At 42.0% G+C, this 16,142-nt stretch overlaps 1 protein-coding gene across 4 annotated transcripts in view; it reads right to left on the bottom strand.

The window, feature by feature from the left end:
* The window catches only part of hdac8 (histone deacetylase 8), a 38,206-nt gene continuing 22,064 nt past the window's right edge, over window positions 1–16,142 (bottom strand). The window contains exons 10-11 of one of the 4 annotated variants that reach the window (XM_046328585.1): window positions 15,767–15,872; window positions 1–1,281 (exon numbers count right to left, since the gene is read on the bottom strand). In XM_046328585.1, the coding sequence (XP_046184541.1) occupies window positions 1,259–1,281; window positions 15,767–15,872 (129 nt within the window). In that variant the 3' untranslated portion in view covers window positions 1–1,258. Of the gene's footprint in view, window positions 1,282–14,586; window positions 14,888–15,766; window positions 15,873–16,142 lie in introns of those variants that run through there. The other 3 variants (XM_046328583.1, XM_046328584.1, XM_046328582.1) reach the window with 3 other exon arrangements.

The following is a 16,142-nucleotide window of genomic DNA, read 5'->3' as shown; positions in this document are numbered from 1 at the left end:
GTCAGAGAATTGAATGTTAATTTCTCTACCATAAGCCGCCTCAGTCAATTTAGAGAATTTGGCAGTACAGCCAACCTGCCTCACAACCGCAGACCTTGTAACCATGCCAGCCCAGGACCTCCACATAAGACTTATTCAGCGTCTGAAACCAGCCAACCGGACAGCTGATGAAACTGAGGATTATTTCTGTCTGTAATAAAGCCCTTTTGTGGGGAAAAACTCATTCTGATTGGCAGGGCCTGGCTCCCCAGTGGGTGGACCAGGCTCCCAAGAAGGGTGGGCCAATGCCCTCCCATGGCTGCGCCCCTGCTCAGTCATGTGAAATCCATAGATTAGGGTCCAATTGATTTAAATTGACTGATTTCCTTATGTGAACTGTATCTCAGTAAAATCTTTGAAATAGTTGCGCTTATATTTTTGTTCAGTTAAGAAAAACGCCCATATAAAGCTCTCAAAGTACTGCACTCATGTAGTGAAGATCATCTGTAGCACTAAGATCATAAAACATCAAAGTTCTTGTCAGGATACTCTATATGGGGTGTAAGATTATCTTAATGCTGAAGATTATCTTTGTTTTTGGGAAACTCACCCCAGGGAGGCATGAACATACAGCACCAGGGAAGCAGCTAAAGAGGTAACACGAGCCCCCAACATGTCTGCTTTACTCGTTTAGCACAAATCTTAACATAGCCCATCCTAAATGTTCCCCACGCCTAAATATGTACACATTTAAGTCTAATATTACAACCCACCCATAGCCCAGGTTCTAAACTGAAAATTTAGAAGCAAAATATAACAAGGTAGGAATTCTGGGCCATGCAATCTTATTCATTATGATCTAAAAGGCTAAAATCATCTTCAAATTCTGATCCGAGTACAGCATTCATACTCAGACCCTTTGGGAATACGGGCCCTGGAAGCCATTTTTAGAGCAGATATTCTCAGTCTGGTCCATGGCTAGTCAAACCAGAATCTCCTCCCCACAGTTTAAAAAAAAACTATACAAAGACAAACGGAAACAGCAAACCGGCAACATCAGCACCCTACCCTCCTCCTCGTCCCCTACAATAAAACATCCCCCTGGAAACATTCAAGTCATGTTTTTCCACAATTCTCCTGCTCTACCCCCCCCCACACTCCAACATCTCCCTCTCCTCCCCGTTGGCAAAGGATGGAGCTCCAACATACGGTCTTCATCAGCCTGGTGTGTGTGTTCATTACCCCAGGAGGCCCTGATTGGAAACATGAGACTCTGCTCTTAAACCACATTCTTCAAATTCCCTGTAAACAACAGAGGGGAGGGATGGAGGGAGGGAAAAACAGGGTTAAATTAATCATAGATACTTAGAAATAAGCACAATGAAAACACTCACGACACAAAGTCAAAACACACAGAAGAAAATGCAAATAATTTCTCTCACATTGTGTCCATACAGAGCATGTACCCGCACACACACACCTCAGCCTCGTCATCAGTGACAGCGTTAGCATGCCGCTAAGTGTGGACAGAAGTGCTGTCAGTGATAATTCAGATTTATCTGTAGATGAAAGGAGATGTAACCTCCTGTTAGCCTGGTTTAGATAAGAGGGAGGTGTGTATGTGTGTGCGGGAGGAGTAGCCTAGCGGTGACTAAGAGTTCACTTGTCTAAATGTAATGTAAACTCAGCAAAAAAAGAAACGTCCTCTCACTGTAAACTGTGTTTATTTTCAGCAAACTTAATGTGTACATAACTGTATGAACATAAGATTCAACAACAGACAAACTGAACAACTTCCAGACATGTGACTAACAAATGGAATAATGTGTTCCTGAACAAAATGGGGGGGGGTGTCAAAATCAAAAGTAACATTCAGCATCTGGGGGGGGTTGCCCTAGCCCTCACCCTCCGATCCAACAGGTCCCGGACGTGCTCAATGGGATTGAGATCCGGGCTCTTCATTGGCCATGGCAGAACACTGACATTCCTTTCTTGTATGAAATTGCGCACAGAACAAGCAGTATGGCTGGTGTCATTGTCATGCTGGAGGTTCATGTCAGGATGAGCCTGCAAGAAGGGTACCCTGCAAAGGACAGCGTTGAGATTGCCTGCAATGACAAGCTCAGTCCGATGATGCTGTCACACACCACCCCAGACCATGACGGACCCTCCACCTCCAAATCGATCCCGCTCCAGAGTACAGGCCTTGGTGTAGCACTCATTCCTTTGATGATAAATGTGAATCTGACCATCACCCCTTGTGAGACAAAACTGTGACTCGTCAGTGAAGAGCACTTTTTGCCAGTCCTGTCTGGTTTGTGCCCATAGGCAACGTTGTTGGCGGTGATGTCTGGTGAGGACCTGCCTAACAACAGGCCTACAAGCCTGCAGTCCAGCCTCAGCCTATTGCGGATAGTCCGAGCACTGACGGAGGGATTGTGCGTTCCTGGTGTAACTCGGGCAGTTGTTGATGCCATCCTGTACCTGTCCCGCAGGTGTGATGTTCAGATGTACCAATTCTGTGCAGGTGTCGTTATACGTGGTCTGCCACGGCGAGGACGAATCGCTGTCCGTCCTGTCTCCCTGTAGCGCAGTCTTTGGCGTCTCACAGTAAGGACATTGCCATTTATTGCCCACATCTGCAGTCCCGTGCCCTTGCAGCATGCCTAAGGCATGTTCACGCAGATGAGCAGGGGCCCTGGGTATCTTTCTTTTGGTTTTTCAGAGTCAGTAGAAAGGCCTCTTTAGTGTCCTAACTTCTCATAACTGTGACCTTAATTGCATTAAAACCCTTCACAATGAAGATCTGTGAAGTTATTTGTTTTTTTTTACAAATTATCTTTCAAAGACGGTCCTGAAAAAAGGATGTTTCTTTTTTTGCTGAGTTTGTTCGTTCAGCGATTCATTGTCTGTCGTAACGAGGAAGAAAGAACGCGGATGCAACATGCAACAATTTCAAAGATTTTACTCAGTTACAGTTCAAATAACAAAATAAGTCAATTGAAATAAATGAATTAGGCCCTAATCTATGGATTTTACATGACTGGGAATACAGATATGCATTTGTTGGTCACAGATAAAAGGTAGGGGCGTAGATCAGAAAACCAGTCAGTATCTGGTGTGACCACCATTTCGTCATTCAGCGCGACATCTCCATCGCATAGAGTTGATCAGGCTGTTGATTGTGGTGTGTGGAATGTTGTCCCACTCCTCTTCAATGGATGTGTGAAGTTGCTGGATACTGGCGGGAACTGGAACACGTTGTCTTACACGTTGATCCAGAGCATCCCAAACATGCTCAATGGGTGACATGTCTGGTGAGTATGCAGGCCATGGAAGAACTGGGACATTTTCAGCTTCCAGGAATTGCGTACAGATCCTGTGACATGGGGCTGTGCATTAGTCATGCTGAAACATGAGGTGATGGCGGCAGATTAATGTTATTAAGTGCATTCAAATTGCCATTGACAAAATGCAATTGTTTTCAATGTCCGTAGATTATACCTGCCCATACCATAACCCCACCACCATGGGGCACTCTGTTCACGTCAGCAAACCGCTCACCCACACAACGCTATACACGCCGTCTGCCATCTGCCCAGTACAGCTGAAACCGGGATTCATCCGTGAAGATCACACTTCGCCAATGTGCCAGTGGCCATCAAAAGGTGAGCATTGGCCACTGAAGTCAGTTACGACCCTGGTAAGGACTGCAAGCACGCAGATGAGTTTCCTCCGAAACAGTTTCTGTCAGTTTGTGCAGAAATTCTTTGGTTGTGCAAACCCACAGTTTATAATTAGCTGTCCGGGTAGCTGGTCTCCGACGATCCCGGATGTGGAGGTGGCGTGGTTATACAGTGCATTCGCAAAGTATTAAGACTTCTTCCACATGTTTTCCCCTCAATCTACACACAATACCCCATAATGACAAAGTGAAAACAGGAATACGTTATTCAGAGTATAGTATTCAGAAACTTTGCTATGAGTATAAATTGAGCTCAAGTGCATCGTGCTTTCATTGATCATCCTTGAGATGTTTCTACAAAACTTTGGAGTATACCTTTGGTAAATTCAAACTAATTGGACACGATATGGAAAGGCACACACCGGTCTATATAAAAAGGTCCCACAGTTGACAGTGCATGTCAGAGCAAAAACCAAGCCATGAGGTCGAAGGAATTGTCCATAGAGCTCTGAGACAGGATTGTGTCGAGGCACAGATCTGGGGAAGGGGAAGAAAAACGTCTGCAGCATTGAACGTCCTCAAGAATACAGTGGCCTCCATCATTCTTAAATGGAAGTAGTATGGAACCACCAAGACTCTTCCTAGAGCTGGCCGCCAGGCCAAACTGAGCAATTGGGGGAGAAGGGCCTTGATTATGGAGGTGACCAAGAACCCAATGTCACAGACAGAGCTCCAGAGTTCCTCTGTGGAGATGGGAGAACCTTCCAGAAGGATAACCATCTCTGCAGCACTCCACCAATCAGGCCTTTATGGTAGAATGGCCAGACGGAAGCCAGTCCTCAGTAAGAGGCACATGACAGCCTGCTTGGAGTTTGCCAAAAGGCACCTAAAAGGACTGACCATGAGAAACAAGATTCTGGTTTGATGAAATCAAGATTGAACTCTTTAGCCTGAATGCATCACGTCTGGAGGAAACCTGGCACCATCCCTACGGTGAAGCATGGTGGTGAAAGCAAAATGCTGGGGGATTTTTCAGTGGCAGGGTCTGGGAGACTCGTCAGGATTGAGGGAAAGATGAACGGAGCAAAGTATGGAGAGATCCTTGATGAAAATCTGCTCGAGAGTGCTCAGGACCTCAGACTGGGGCGAAGATTCACCTTCCAACAGTACAACGACCCTAAGCACACAGCCAAGACAATGCAGGAGTGGCTTAGGGACAAGTCTCTGAATGTCCTTGAGTGGCCCAGCCAGAGCTCGGACATCTCTGGAGAGACCTGAAAATAGCTGTGCAGCAACACTCCCCATTCAACCTCACAAAGCTTGAGAGGATCTGCAAAGAGGAGAAACTCCCCAAATACAAGTTTGTAGCATCATACCAAAGAAGACTCAAGGCTGTAAATTGCTGCCAAATGTGCTTCAACAAAGTACTGAGTAAAGGGTCTGAATACTTAGGTAAATGTGATTAGTTTATTTTTAATACATTTGCAAAAATTTATAAAAAAATGTTTTGCCTTATCATTATGGGGCATGTTGTATAGAATAAGGATTTTATCATTAAAAAAAACAACATTTTACATTAAGGCTGTAACGTCACAAAATGTGATTATTATTATATTATTTATATATATTAAAATGTGGAAAAAGACCAGGGGTCAGAATACCTCCTGAATGTACTGTACGTGGTCTGCAGTTGAGGCTGGTTGGACGTACTGCCAAATTCTCTAAAACGACATTGGAGGCAGCTTATGGTACAGAAATTGACATTCAATTGTGGCAACAGCTCTGGTGGACATTCCTGTAGTCAGCATGCCCAATTGCATGCGCCCTAAGAACTTCAGACATCTGTGGCATTGTGTTGTGTGACATAACTGCACAGTTTAGAGTGGCCGTTTATTGTTCCCAGCACAAGGTGCACCTCTGTAATGATCATGGTGTTTAATCAACTTCTAAATATGTCACACCTGTTAGGTGGGTGGATTATCTTGACAATAAATGCTCAATAACAGGTATGTAAAAAAATGTGTGAACAAAATTAGAGAAATACGCTTTTTGGTATATGGAAAATATCTGGGATATTTAATTTTAGCTCATTAAAACATGGGACCAACACTTTACATGTTGCATTTATTTAAAAAAAGTCAGTATATGTGGAGACTGAGCATCCAGTACCAGGGTTTAAAAAACTACATTCCAGATGCAACAAATTATCTCCCTCTGTGATGTGTGTGTGTGTGTGTGCGCACGTGTACACTGCAGCAGTTCCCCAGACGGACAGTTATTCAAAATGCAAAACGTATAAGTGATGTACTTCCTCAGCAAGAACAGATATGCAAATGAGGAAACAGAATAGATAAATACACAAAGGTAACACTTAACTTGCATAACATGGTGATAGAGAGCTTATTTCCAACCAATGAATAACCAGCCACACACTTTACAACCTTTGTCTTGAGTCTCCATCTGTAGCTTTCAATATCATTTTTCAGTGATGCATGTCTGAATATGGTTAGGTAAACACTGTGATTGCATAGCGATGGTGAATATGTGTTGAATAGAAGGGGCAGGTCAAACACGTCAGTGTCTATACAGACAATGCTGCTTTGATTTCCTATTATTAACAGGCTGTTTAACCAACAAAAGCTGTGAGAATGACAATCATACACTCATACAATGCCTTCAGAAAGTATTCATACCCCTCTTCTTAATCTACATTTTGTTGTGTTAGAGCCGGAATTCAAAATGGATTAAATAGATTCTCACCCATCTACACAATATCCCAAAGTGAAAACATGGTTTAGAAATGTGAGCACATTTATTGAAAACTAAAAACAGAAATTGAATTTACATAAGTATTCACACCCCTGAGTCAATACACGTTAGTATCTTCGGCAGCGATCACAGCTGTGAGTCCCTAAGCGCTTTGCACACCTGGATTGTACTAAATTTGCACATTATTATTAAAATGATTTAAAAACGGACAAGTTGGTTATTGAAAAAAATAAAATAATTCAGGGGTGTGAATACTTTCTGAAGACACCGTATAGATTGTTTTTTGACAAACAACCGTTTTTAGAGGCACGGTTTGGTTTCCTATTTGTTTGCATTGCAGTGTGTGTGTGTGTGTGTGGTAAACCCATCATTATAGAAAGTCCTGTTGCTTATGCTTAAAAGCCAGCCTGAGCTAACAGACTAGGGGGTTTGCTTAGTCGTGTGTGTGTGCGCGCGCGCATACACACACACTTGCACTGCACAAGCATCCATTCCAATCAGCGCCTGGCAAAAAGCAACCATGTTTTCTATCCCTCTCTATTTTTAAACAGAGCTCAGAGTCTCGTAAATGTCCCCCAGATGTTGTTTGGAAATTCCGGTAAAGTGACGAGCAGTGAGCAGAGGTATTTACTACTTGTGTGTTAATCAATCGCAGCTCGTATTCGACAACTCTCTGGGAGCGAAGTGTTTGTCATGTTATCTCACACACGTTTATCATCTCCTGCAACATTAATGAGAAAGCTGTCGGAGCTCTCACAACATTAAAATATACACTACCGTTCAAAAGTTTGGTCACTTAGAAATGTTCTTGTTTTTGTCCATTAAAATAACATCAAATTGATCACAAATACAGTGTAGACATTGTTAATATTGCAAATGACTATGGTATCTGGAAACAGCAGATTTTTTAAATGGAATATCTTCATAGGCATAGAGGCCCATTATCAGCAACCATCACTCCTGTGTTCCAATGGCACATTGTGTTAGCTAATCCAAGTTTAACATTTTAAAAGGCTAATTGATAATTGCAAAAGGGTTTTCTAATGATGTTAGCACAGCTGAAAACTGCTGTGCTTATTAAAGAAGTAATAAAACTGGCCTTCTTTAGACTAGTTGAGTATCTGGAGCATCAGAATTTGTGGGTTCGATTACAGGCTCAAAATGGCCCGAAACAAAGAATTTCTTCTGAAACTCGTCAGTCTATTCTTGTTCTGAGAAATGAAGGCTATTCCATAAGAGAAAATACCAAGAAACTGAAGATCTCGTACAACGCTATGGACTACTCCCTTCACAGAACAGCGCAAGCTGGATCTAACCAGAATAGAAAGAGGACAAGTACATTTATAGTGTCTAGTTTGAGAAACAGACGCCTCAAGTACTCAACTTGCAGCTTCATTAAATAGTACCTTTTAGCCACGACTGTTTATGCATGTGTACAAACACCTGCACGACATCAGCCTCAGGCAAACCGGCATTAGTTGTAAAAACACTGCCCCTCAGTGTAATTCAAATGTACTTTTTATTATTATTTTCTTACTTTTATCTTTGACCATCTTTCTATCTCCCATACAGCAACTCCACTCCCACTTCTCTCCAGTTCCACATACCAACCCTCAGCCCATTCCATCTATCTCCAGCTATCCCACTTCGGGTTTCTACGCAACACATATCTTTCAACTATGCTGTGATGGTTAACGTACAATTTCAATCTATCTAATCCACAGATTGAGAGTTGAAGATAAATATTTTTACTAAGAGTATTAGTAATTGACTGACATCTCTCCAGATGTCCTAACAGTACTATTTCTTAGGTCAATTTTAGATCAATGCTATGCATTTTCAGCCATTCCTGAACCGGAGACCAGAAACAGGCTACCCGAGGGCAATACCAAAATAAATGGGTCTATTGATTCTGTATCCTCAATCTGCAGAGCGTCGATGACTTTGTCCCAAATATTCAACATTTTGTTAGGCAAGAATTCTATATAGTAATTTTAGCTGAAAAGCACAAAGTCTTGAATCTTGCATAGTTTTATCTATCAACTCATACACCCTGTCCCATGGAATTGGTACATCAAAAATCTCTTCCCAACTATTTTGCAATCTGTATGGCACAGTTGTCAACATCCTGGTCCTCAAATTAAACTGGTATACTTCCCTATTTATGCTATTTTTATTCCTCTGCCAATTTTGATATTTTGTATTGGGCAGACAGACCAGTTCCCTACCTCCTGCTGCCACCTGCCTCCTCCATGTTTGGGGTGATGCTGTAATCAATTCGTTGTACTCTTGGATTGAGCAGACCTTCCCGTACAATTCTGATAACTCCATGAAGGACATAACTCTACCATTCCAATTTACAATATAATTTACAAAACAAAATACACTTTTCAAACATCTTTCCCATAAAAAAACAGGTATTTTCTCAGCCATAATATTTGTTGTATCTTTTCAGGGGGATGAAATTGAACTTGTAGCCAGCTCTGCAATGCTTGTTTGAAAAACTGAGAAAAGTATCATTTTCAATTAATCGAAAATGAGACATGGCAATCTGCATAGGCAAATTTCCCCAAAAATGTTTAAACCTTTTTTAACTAGGCAAGTCAGTTTAGAACAAATTCTTATTTTCAATGACGGCCTAGGAACAGTGGGTTAACTGCCTGTTCAGGGGCAGAACGACAGATTTGTACCTTGTCAGCTCGGGGGTTTGAACTTGCAACATTCTACTTGAGAACCATTTAGGGTTCAAATAAAAGTTTTGAATGAGTGAGGCGTTTAAAGAGAGGTTTAGTGCTTTTATATTTAATAATCTCAACCCACCAAATTCATATTCATTATATAGATAGACAAAATAAAAACATGCCTGGTTTATAGCGTCCCAGATAAAGCTAAATATTTTTTGCTCATATGATTTTAAAAACAAATCATCAGGAGTAGGCAGCGCCATAAGCAACTGAGTAAACTGATAGGACTAAGGAGTTAAAATCAGGGCAATTGTTCCATAAATAGACAGATATTTACCTCTCCATGGTTGCAGGATCTTGTCTATTTTTACAAGTTTTCAATTAAAATTCATTGTGGGGAGCTTATTTATCTCTTTTGTGATATGAACGCTGAGTATGTCTACTTCACCATCAGCCCATTTTACAGGTAAACTGCAGGGTAATGTAAAAGTTGTATTTTTTTTAAAGATCCAATACGCAATATTGTACACTTATCATAATTAGGTTTTAGTCCAGAGAGCAAGGAAAAGTTATCTAGATCTTTAACGAGACATTGCAGGGATCTAGCTTGCAGACTTAATATAAAACTTGAGTCATCGGCATACCTTTGTTTTTAAGCCTTGGATTTCTAATCTTCTAAATGTTGTTATTGGATCTGATTTTAATAGCTAGCATTTCGATGGCCATTACAAATAGATATGGTGACAGTGGACACCCTTGTTTAACTCCTCTTGACAATTCAAAACTCTGAGAAGTAGCCGTTATTTACTATTTTACACCAGGGGTTGCTATACATTATTTTTTTACCCATTTCATAAGAGAATTACTGAAATTGAAAAAAATCCATTAATTTATAAATAAAATCCAGGTCTTTATGAAATGCCTTTTCAAAATCCGCTATAAATACCATTCCAGCCTTCTTATACGTTTCATGATGTTCTATTATTTCTAGTAGTTGTAATACAAAATCTCCAGTGTATTGTCCATGTAAAAAACCTGACTGATCAGGATGAACAATACCTGGTAAAACCCTTTTAATTCTGAGTGCTATGCATTTCACTAGTATTTTCACATCACGAGATTGAAGCGGAAGGGGCTTCCAGTTTTTTATGTTAGATAGACAGGGTCTTTATATTTGCCATCTGGGTCTTGTTTTAATAATAGAGAAATCAGACCTTCCAGCTGAGTACCTGACAGTTAAAATAATCAAAAAATACTTGATATACCTCCACTGGTATACCATCAATCCCTGACATTTTTCCAGACTGAAAGTATTTAATAGCCTCAAAAAGGTATTCCTCTAATTTGGCCATCGCACTAATCTTTCTGTACATTTGTTAATTTTCCATTGTTTATATTATTTGGAAAGAATTCCTTACCATACTCTTCATTCAGTGGGAGGATGAGACAGAAAAGAGAACATCTGCCTAAAATAATTATCCAGAGAATATTGTTTTTCATGGTCTGAGAGTCCTTTAGGTGCCCTTTGGCTAACTCCAAGTGGGCTGTCATGTGCCTTTTACTGAGGTGTGGCTTCCGTCTGGCCACTTAGTTCTTGGTCACCTGACCAAGGCCCTTCTCCCCCGATTGTTCAGTTTTGCCAGGTGACCAGCTCTAGGAAGAGTCTTGGTGGTTCCAAACTTCCAAACTGCTTCCATTTAAGAATGATGGAGTCGACTGTGTTCTTGGGGAACTTCAATGCTGCAGAAAGTTATTGGTACTGTCCCCCAGATCTGTGCCTTGACACAATCATGTCTCGGAGCTCTACGGACAATTCCTTTGATCTCATTGCTTGGTTTTTTCCTCTGACATGCATTGTCAACTGTGGAATCTTACATAGACAAGTGTGTGCTTTTCTAAATCAGGTCCAATCAAGTGAATTTACCACAGGTGGACTCCAAATTAAATTGCAGACATATCTCAAGGATGATCAATGGAAACAGAATGCAGCCGAGCTCAATTTCGAGTCTCATAGCAAAGGGTCTGAATATGTATATAAATAAGGTATCCATTTTTACTTTGAATAAATATGCAAACATTTCTAAAAACCTGTTTTCGCTTTGTCATCATGGGGTATTGTGTGTAGATTGAAGAGTGAATTTTTTAAATCCATTTTTAGAATAAGGCTGTAAGGTAACACAATTTGGAAAAAGTCAAAGGTGTCTGAATACTTTCCAAATGCACTGTATGTCTGCTGCAGAGGGATGAGAGCCACGAGAAAATGAGTTTTGATCAGTTATAAATTCAAATGCTGAAAACAAAATTGGCTCCTGTTTAAAAACATCTTACTTACAATGACAGCCTAGGAACACTGGGTTAACTGCCTTGTTCGGGGGCAGAACGACAGATTTCTACCTTGTAAGCTTGTGGATTCGATCCAGCAACCTTTCAGTTACTGGTCCAACATCTAGTGGAAAGCCTACCTGCCGCCCCTCATGGGCATTTATGGAGTTGGTCCCACCTTTGCTACTATAACAGCCTCCACTCTTCTGGGAAGGCTTTCCACTAGATGTTGGAACATTGCTGCGGGGACATGCTTTCATTCAGCCAAAGGACATTAGTGAGGTTAGGCAATGATAATGGGCGATTAGGCCTGGCGTGTAGTCGGCGTTCCAATTCATCCCAAAGGTATTCGATGGGGTTGAGGTCAGGGCTCTGTGCAGGCCAGTCAAGTTCTTTCACACCAATCTTGGCAAATCATTTCTGTATGGACCCCGCTTTATCAAACAGGAAAGGGCCTTTCTTAAACTTTTGCCGCAAAGTTGGAAAAATAGAATTGTCTAGAATGTCATTGTATGCTGTAGCGTTAAGATTTCCCGTCACTTTTCACTAAGGGGCCTAACCATGAAAAACAGCACCAGAGCATTGTTCCTCGCCCACAAAACTTTACAGTTGACACTATGGATTGGGGCAGGTAGTGTTCTCCTGGCACCCACCAAATCCAGATTCATCCGTCGGACTACCAGATGGTGAAGCGTGATCCATCACTCCAGACAATGCATTTCCACTGCTCCAGAGTCCAATGGAGGGAGCTTTACACCACCGCAGACGCTTGGCATTGCACATGATGATCTTAGGCTTGTGTGCAGCTGCTCGGCCAGAATTTTTATGCACTATGCACTTCAGCGGTCCCATTCTGCTACCACTTGACGCCGTAGCCACTGTTGCTCCTAGACGTTTCCACTTCACAATAACAGCACTTACACAGTTGACCGGGGCAGCTCGAGCATGACAGAAAATTGACCAACTGACTTGTTGGAAAGGTGGCATACTCTAACAGTGCCCCGTTGCAAGTCACGGAGCTCTTCGGTAAGGGCCATTCTACTGCCAATGTTTGCCGACATAGATTGAACAGACGTACAATCTTATACACCTGTCAGCAATGGGTGTGGCTGAAATAGCCGAATCCACTAATCTGAAGGCTCATAAACATGACTATGTGGTAAATAAACCAATAAACGTCGGAGAGACGGCTCCTGCCGCTGCCGTCATGCGGTAGAAATCTAATGAAAACGCTGCTTAATTCATTAATCTCAGTCGGTAATTTGGCAGTGCGCCCAATAGAGACGGCAAAAGAAACTGTTTTATTTCCTCCTGATTGTTGAAATCTTTCCAAAATGGCCACCAAGGACATTGGACAGACTTAAAAGTGTGATTTAAAGTTTGGTAATCATCTTCAGAAGGAAACTTCTGCAAGGCAGTCAGTCTCACACACACAAACAAGTCATTTGAATTCAGACTCCCCACGGGGCTCATAACTGCCCCCGGTCGCTCCACATAAAAGCTATTAAAACAAATCAACCTAAACGGCAAGACATGGTCTCTGTTGATGCTGTGTTAACTACAGCTGTGCAGTGGTGGTGATAGATGCTGGCATGCCACGGCTGGCATGCCCATACCAGGGCAGTAGACCACATTGTTAGGCCATAGTGTGCATTCGTGTGTCAAGACTCAAGCTCCCGGCTCATGGCGTGATAACCTAAACCTGTGTGGTGCTGTGCGTCTGTTTCCAGGCCTGACAGACACAGTTCAAATGGTTTCCCTTGTTTGGGACCAATGGTTGTAATCATTGGTTTCCTTAGATTGGAAACTGCGGTAAACATTAGCTTCCAGTCTGCACTCTGGCACAGCTGTCTAGCAACCACATCCTGCTCTCAACTAGTACCACAGTTGTCTGTATGTGGTATGTTTCTCTCACACAACATGGTTGAAGGGGTGTGTGTTTTGTCGTCACATACACTTGGTAAAACCAAGAGCACCTGAACCCCCAGTCACAGAAAAGAATTAGGAAGAGCGGAGAGAAAAGAAAGGAAAACAGGGAATGAAGGACATCACCTTCATTTAAATGTATGGATTGAAATCCCATCAGAATAGGAGGAAAGGAAACAAGGGATCTCTGAACTGAAGGAGCAGATGTGACACTAGACCGACCGCACATTGTCTGCCTTTCATTTTACCGCTCCATCCCTCGGTCCATCCACTGATGGATCCATGTTGTTTTCAACAGATCAGTTGTCTGGTTCCATTTGGGTCCCTAGACACCATACGCTAGCTCCTACTCTCCAGCCTCCTACTCCCTAGCCAGCCTTGAAGACAGAGACACCCCCATACCTCCACTAATCACCCTACTTCTACTCCCTAGCCCATAGTCTATCCCAACCAAACTACTGCTGGTCCCCCTGGAGTAGTGTAGTGTGGCTGTCAGCAGCATATACACCAAGAGACCACCACACACACACCCCCTAACCAGAGTGAACGACAGGGTAGGGGGTGAGACAGGGGTCAACACTCCAGCACACATATACAGACAAATCCGTGTGCAAATGTGTGTACAGCGAAACTTGTTCATCCACATACAGATGTACCATCAAAATTGGACAATCTGAGTATTGAGTACGTTTCACTGTAGAATGAATTTGTCTCTAACATTTCACCCCCCACTTTTCCAGTCGTAACAAAGAGAGTAGTGTTTGACATTCTGATTAACCGGAAACATTAAAACACACATCCGTGTTTTCACCACAGCCAGAACAGAACACACCAGGCCAGCAGGCTGACAAATGTTGGGCCTGTGCCCTCCCAAAGAAGAGGGGGTCAGGGAGTGTGTGTATATGTGGAGGTCGGGTGACGAGTTTTAGGTGAGGGGTAGATTTGTCTCCTTGGGGTGCTGACAACACCCCCTGCTGTGTTAACTGTGGGGGCCATATGGGGGCACACAAACATTTGTCACGAAACCCACATTTTTACTTCGATACCAGGTTGAGTATCATGACACTCTATATCATCACGATTTCATGGGGGAAAAAAAGCCAATGTCACAGATCGGTCATCATAAAGGAGGACCAATGCAATCTTCTAATTAAAGTGCCTTTATTTGATCCAGACATCTTTTGAGTTCAATATAATTATATTTGAAATGTTTGATGTCAATTTTTCAAAAGAGCCAGGTATGCATTAATCAATCAATAATACAATCAATTTGAATTTTTACCAATCTAACTACACAATTGTACATCTTTATTGATAAACTAGGTAAATCAAGACAGACTAAACCAATTCACTAGGAGTGTTTGCAGGCACTGAATTATTGAGCTTGTTTTGGCTGTTTTCATGGGGCTACAGATGAAAAACAATCTGTTTTCCTTCCATTTGGGACTCATTGTATTGTACGGATCAACACTTTCATAGAAGCAATTTCTTCTTTTGTTAAAGTGTGCACTGTCTCTAAGACCTAATGACATCATTCACACAGTGAGAGAGACAGGAGAGAAGAAGTGAATTAATAACGTTTTCAGCAATACATTTGGTTTTTGGTGACAATCAGCTTTCAAATCAGCTTATTTTGAAACTTAATTACAAAGTATGAGGGTAGTGAACTGAAGCTAGCTTCAGCTGTAAGCTAGCAAGGAAATTTAGCCTACAACGCTGGAAGCTACCAGTATCTTCTTGCATTGTAAAGTGTCCTAGCCTGTAATGGACATTGTTTTGCAAACAGTAATTAATAGTTGCAAAGTTTATACATGCCGTATTGCATTATTCTAGGGTGTTTACTTCTGAGCAGCATGAGTGGGGAGCCAACATGATGCAGTCTAGACTCCCAGTGAGTGCAGTGGCTCCTCAGGACAGGCTAGAGCTAGCAATGAGTAAGTGGAGCAGGCACAGCGCAATAAGAGGACGGCTGCGCTATAAGAAAGAGTTGATCATCTCTATCAGTAGATATGAGACATTTGACAGAAGTACTGAAAGTATGAAATTCTAGTACTGTACCGTTTTCATGTTCTAGTATAAAAAAAGGGGAGGTTTTGGTATACTGTGCAACACTAACACACACACAGCGCTCTGGTCTTTTAATGTGTCTATATAAACTGATGGTCTGGATGTTTAAATAAAAATAACCCTGTCCTTAAACTAAAGCAGCCCCATCGGGACTCAACAGTCAACAAAAGACACCATTTGGTGTATGTGTGAGAGAGTGGCCAAAGTTTGACCATTTGTTGCTTGCGAGTGGTTTCTCTAAGTGTCTGACCGTTATGTTTTTTTGGTAGTGGTTGTGACGTAATTGCTAACACTAGGGTGTGTGAGTTTAGACTGTGGTTACGCCGTCTGATACCTTTGATGGTGGAGATGACCTTGTCCAGCTGTTTGGTCTCATTGCGGTCCGGTCGACAGCTGGGACTGATCTCCAGAGAGTAATCAGGGCCGTATTCTGTGAAGAACTGAAGTAAACAACAACAAACAAAAACAGTGAGAGTAGCGTGTTAACCACAATGTAGAACAGATTTAAACCAAATACAACAAGACTTGGGTTCAAATGTAAGAACTGGTACGGGAAAAAAAGAGAGATGGTGCTAAAATCAATGATTAGAACTGGTCTAGGAACCAAACGTCCAACTGCAGAGTGAGGAGAGTTAACATGTCAAATCAAATCAAATTGTATCTGTCACATACACATGGTTAGCAGATGTTAATGCGAGTGTAGCGAAATG

The sequence above is a fragment of the Oncorhynchus gorbuscha genome, linkage group LG25, assembly GCF_021184085.1.
Source record: "Oncorhynchus gorbuscha isolate QuinsamMale2020 ecotype Even-year linkage group LG25, OgorEven_v1.0, whole genome shotgun sequence".
NCBI classification, from domain to species: domain Eukaryota; kingdom Metazoa; phylum Chordata; class Actinopteri; order Salmoniformes; family Salmonidae; genus Oncorhynchus; species Oncorhynchus gorbuscha.
This window is presented reverse-complemented; position numbering and strand designations above follow the sequence as displayed.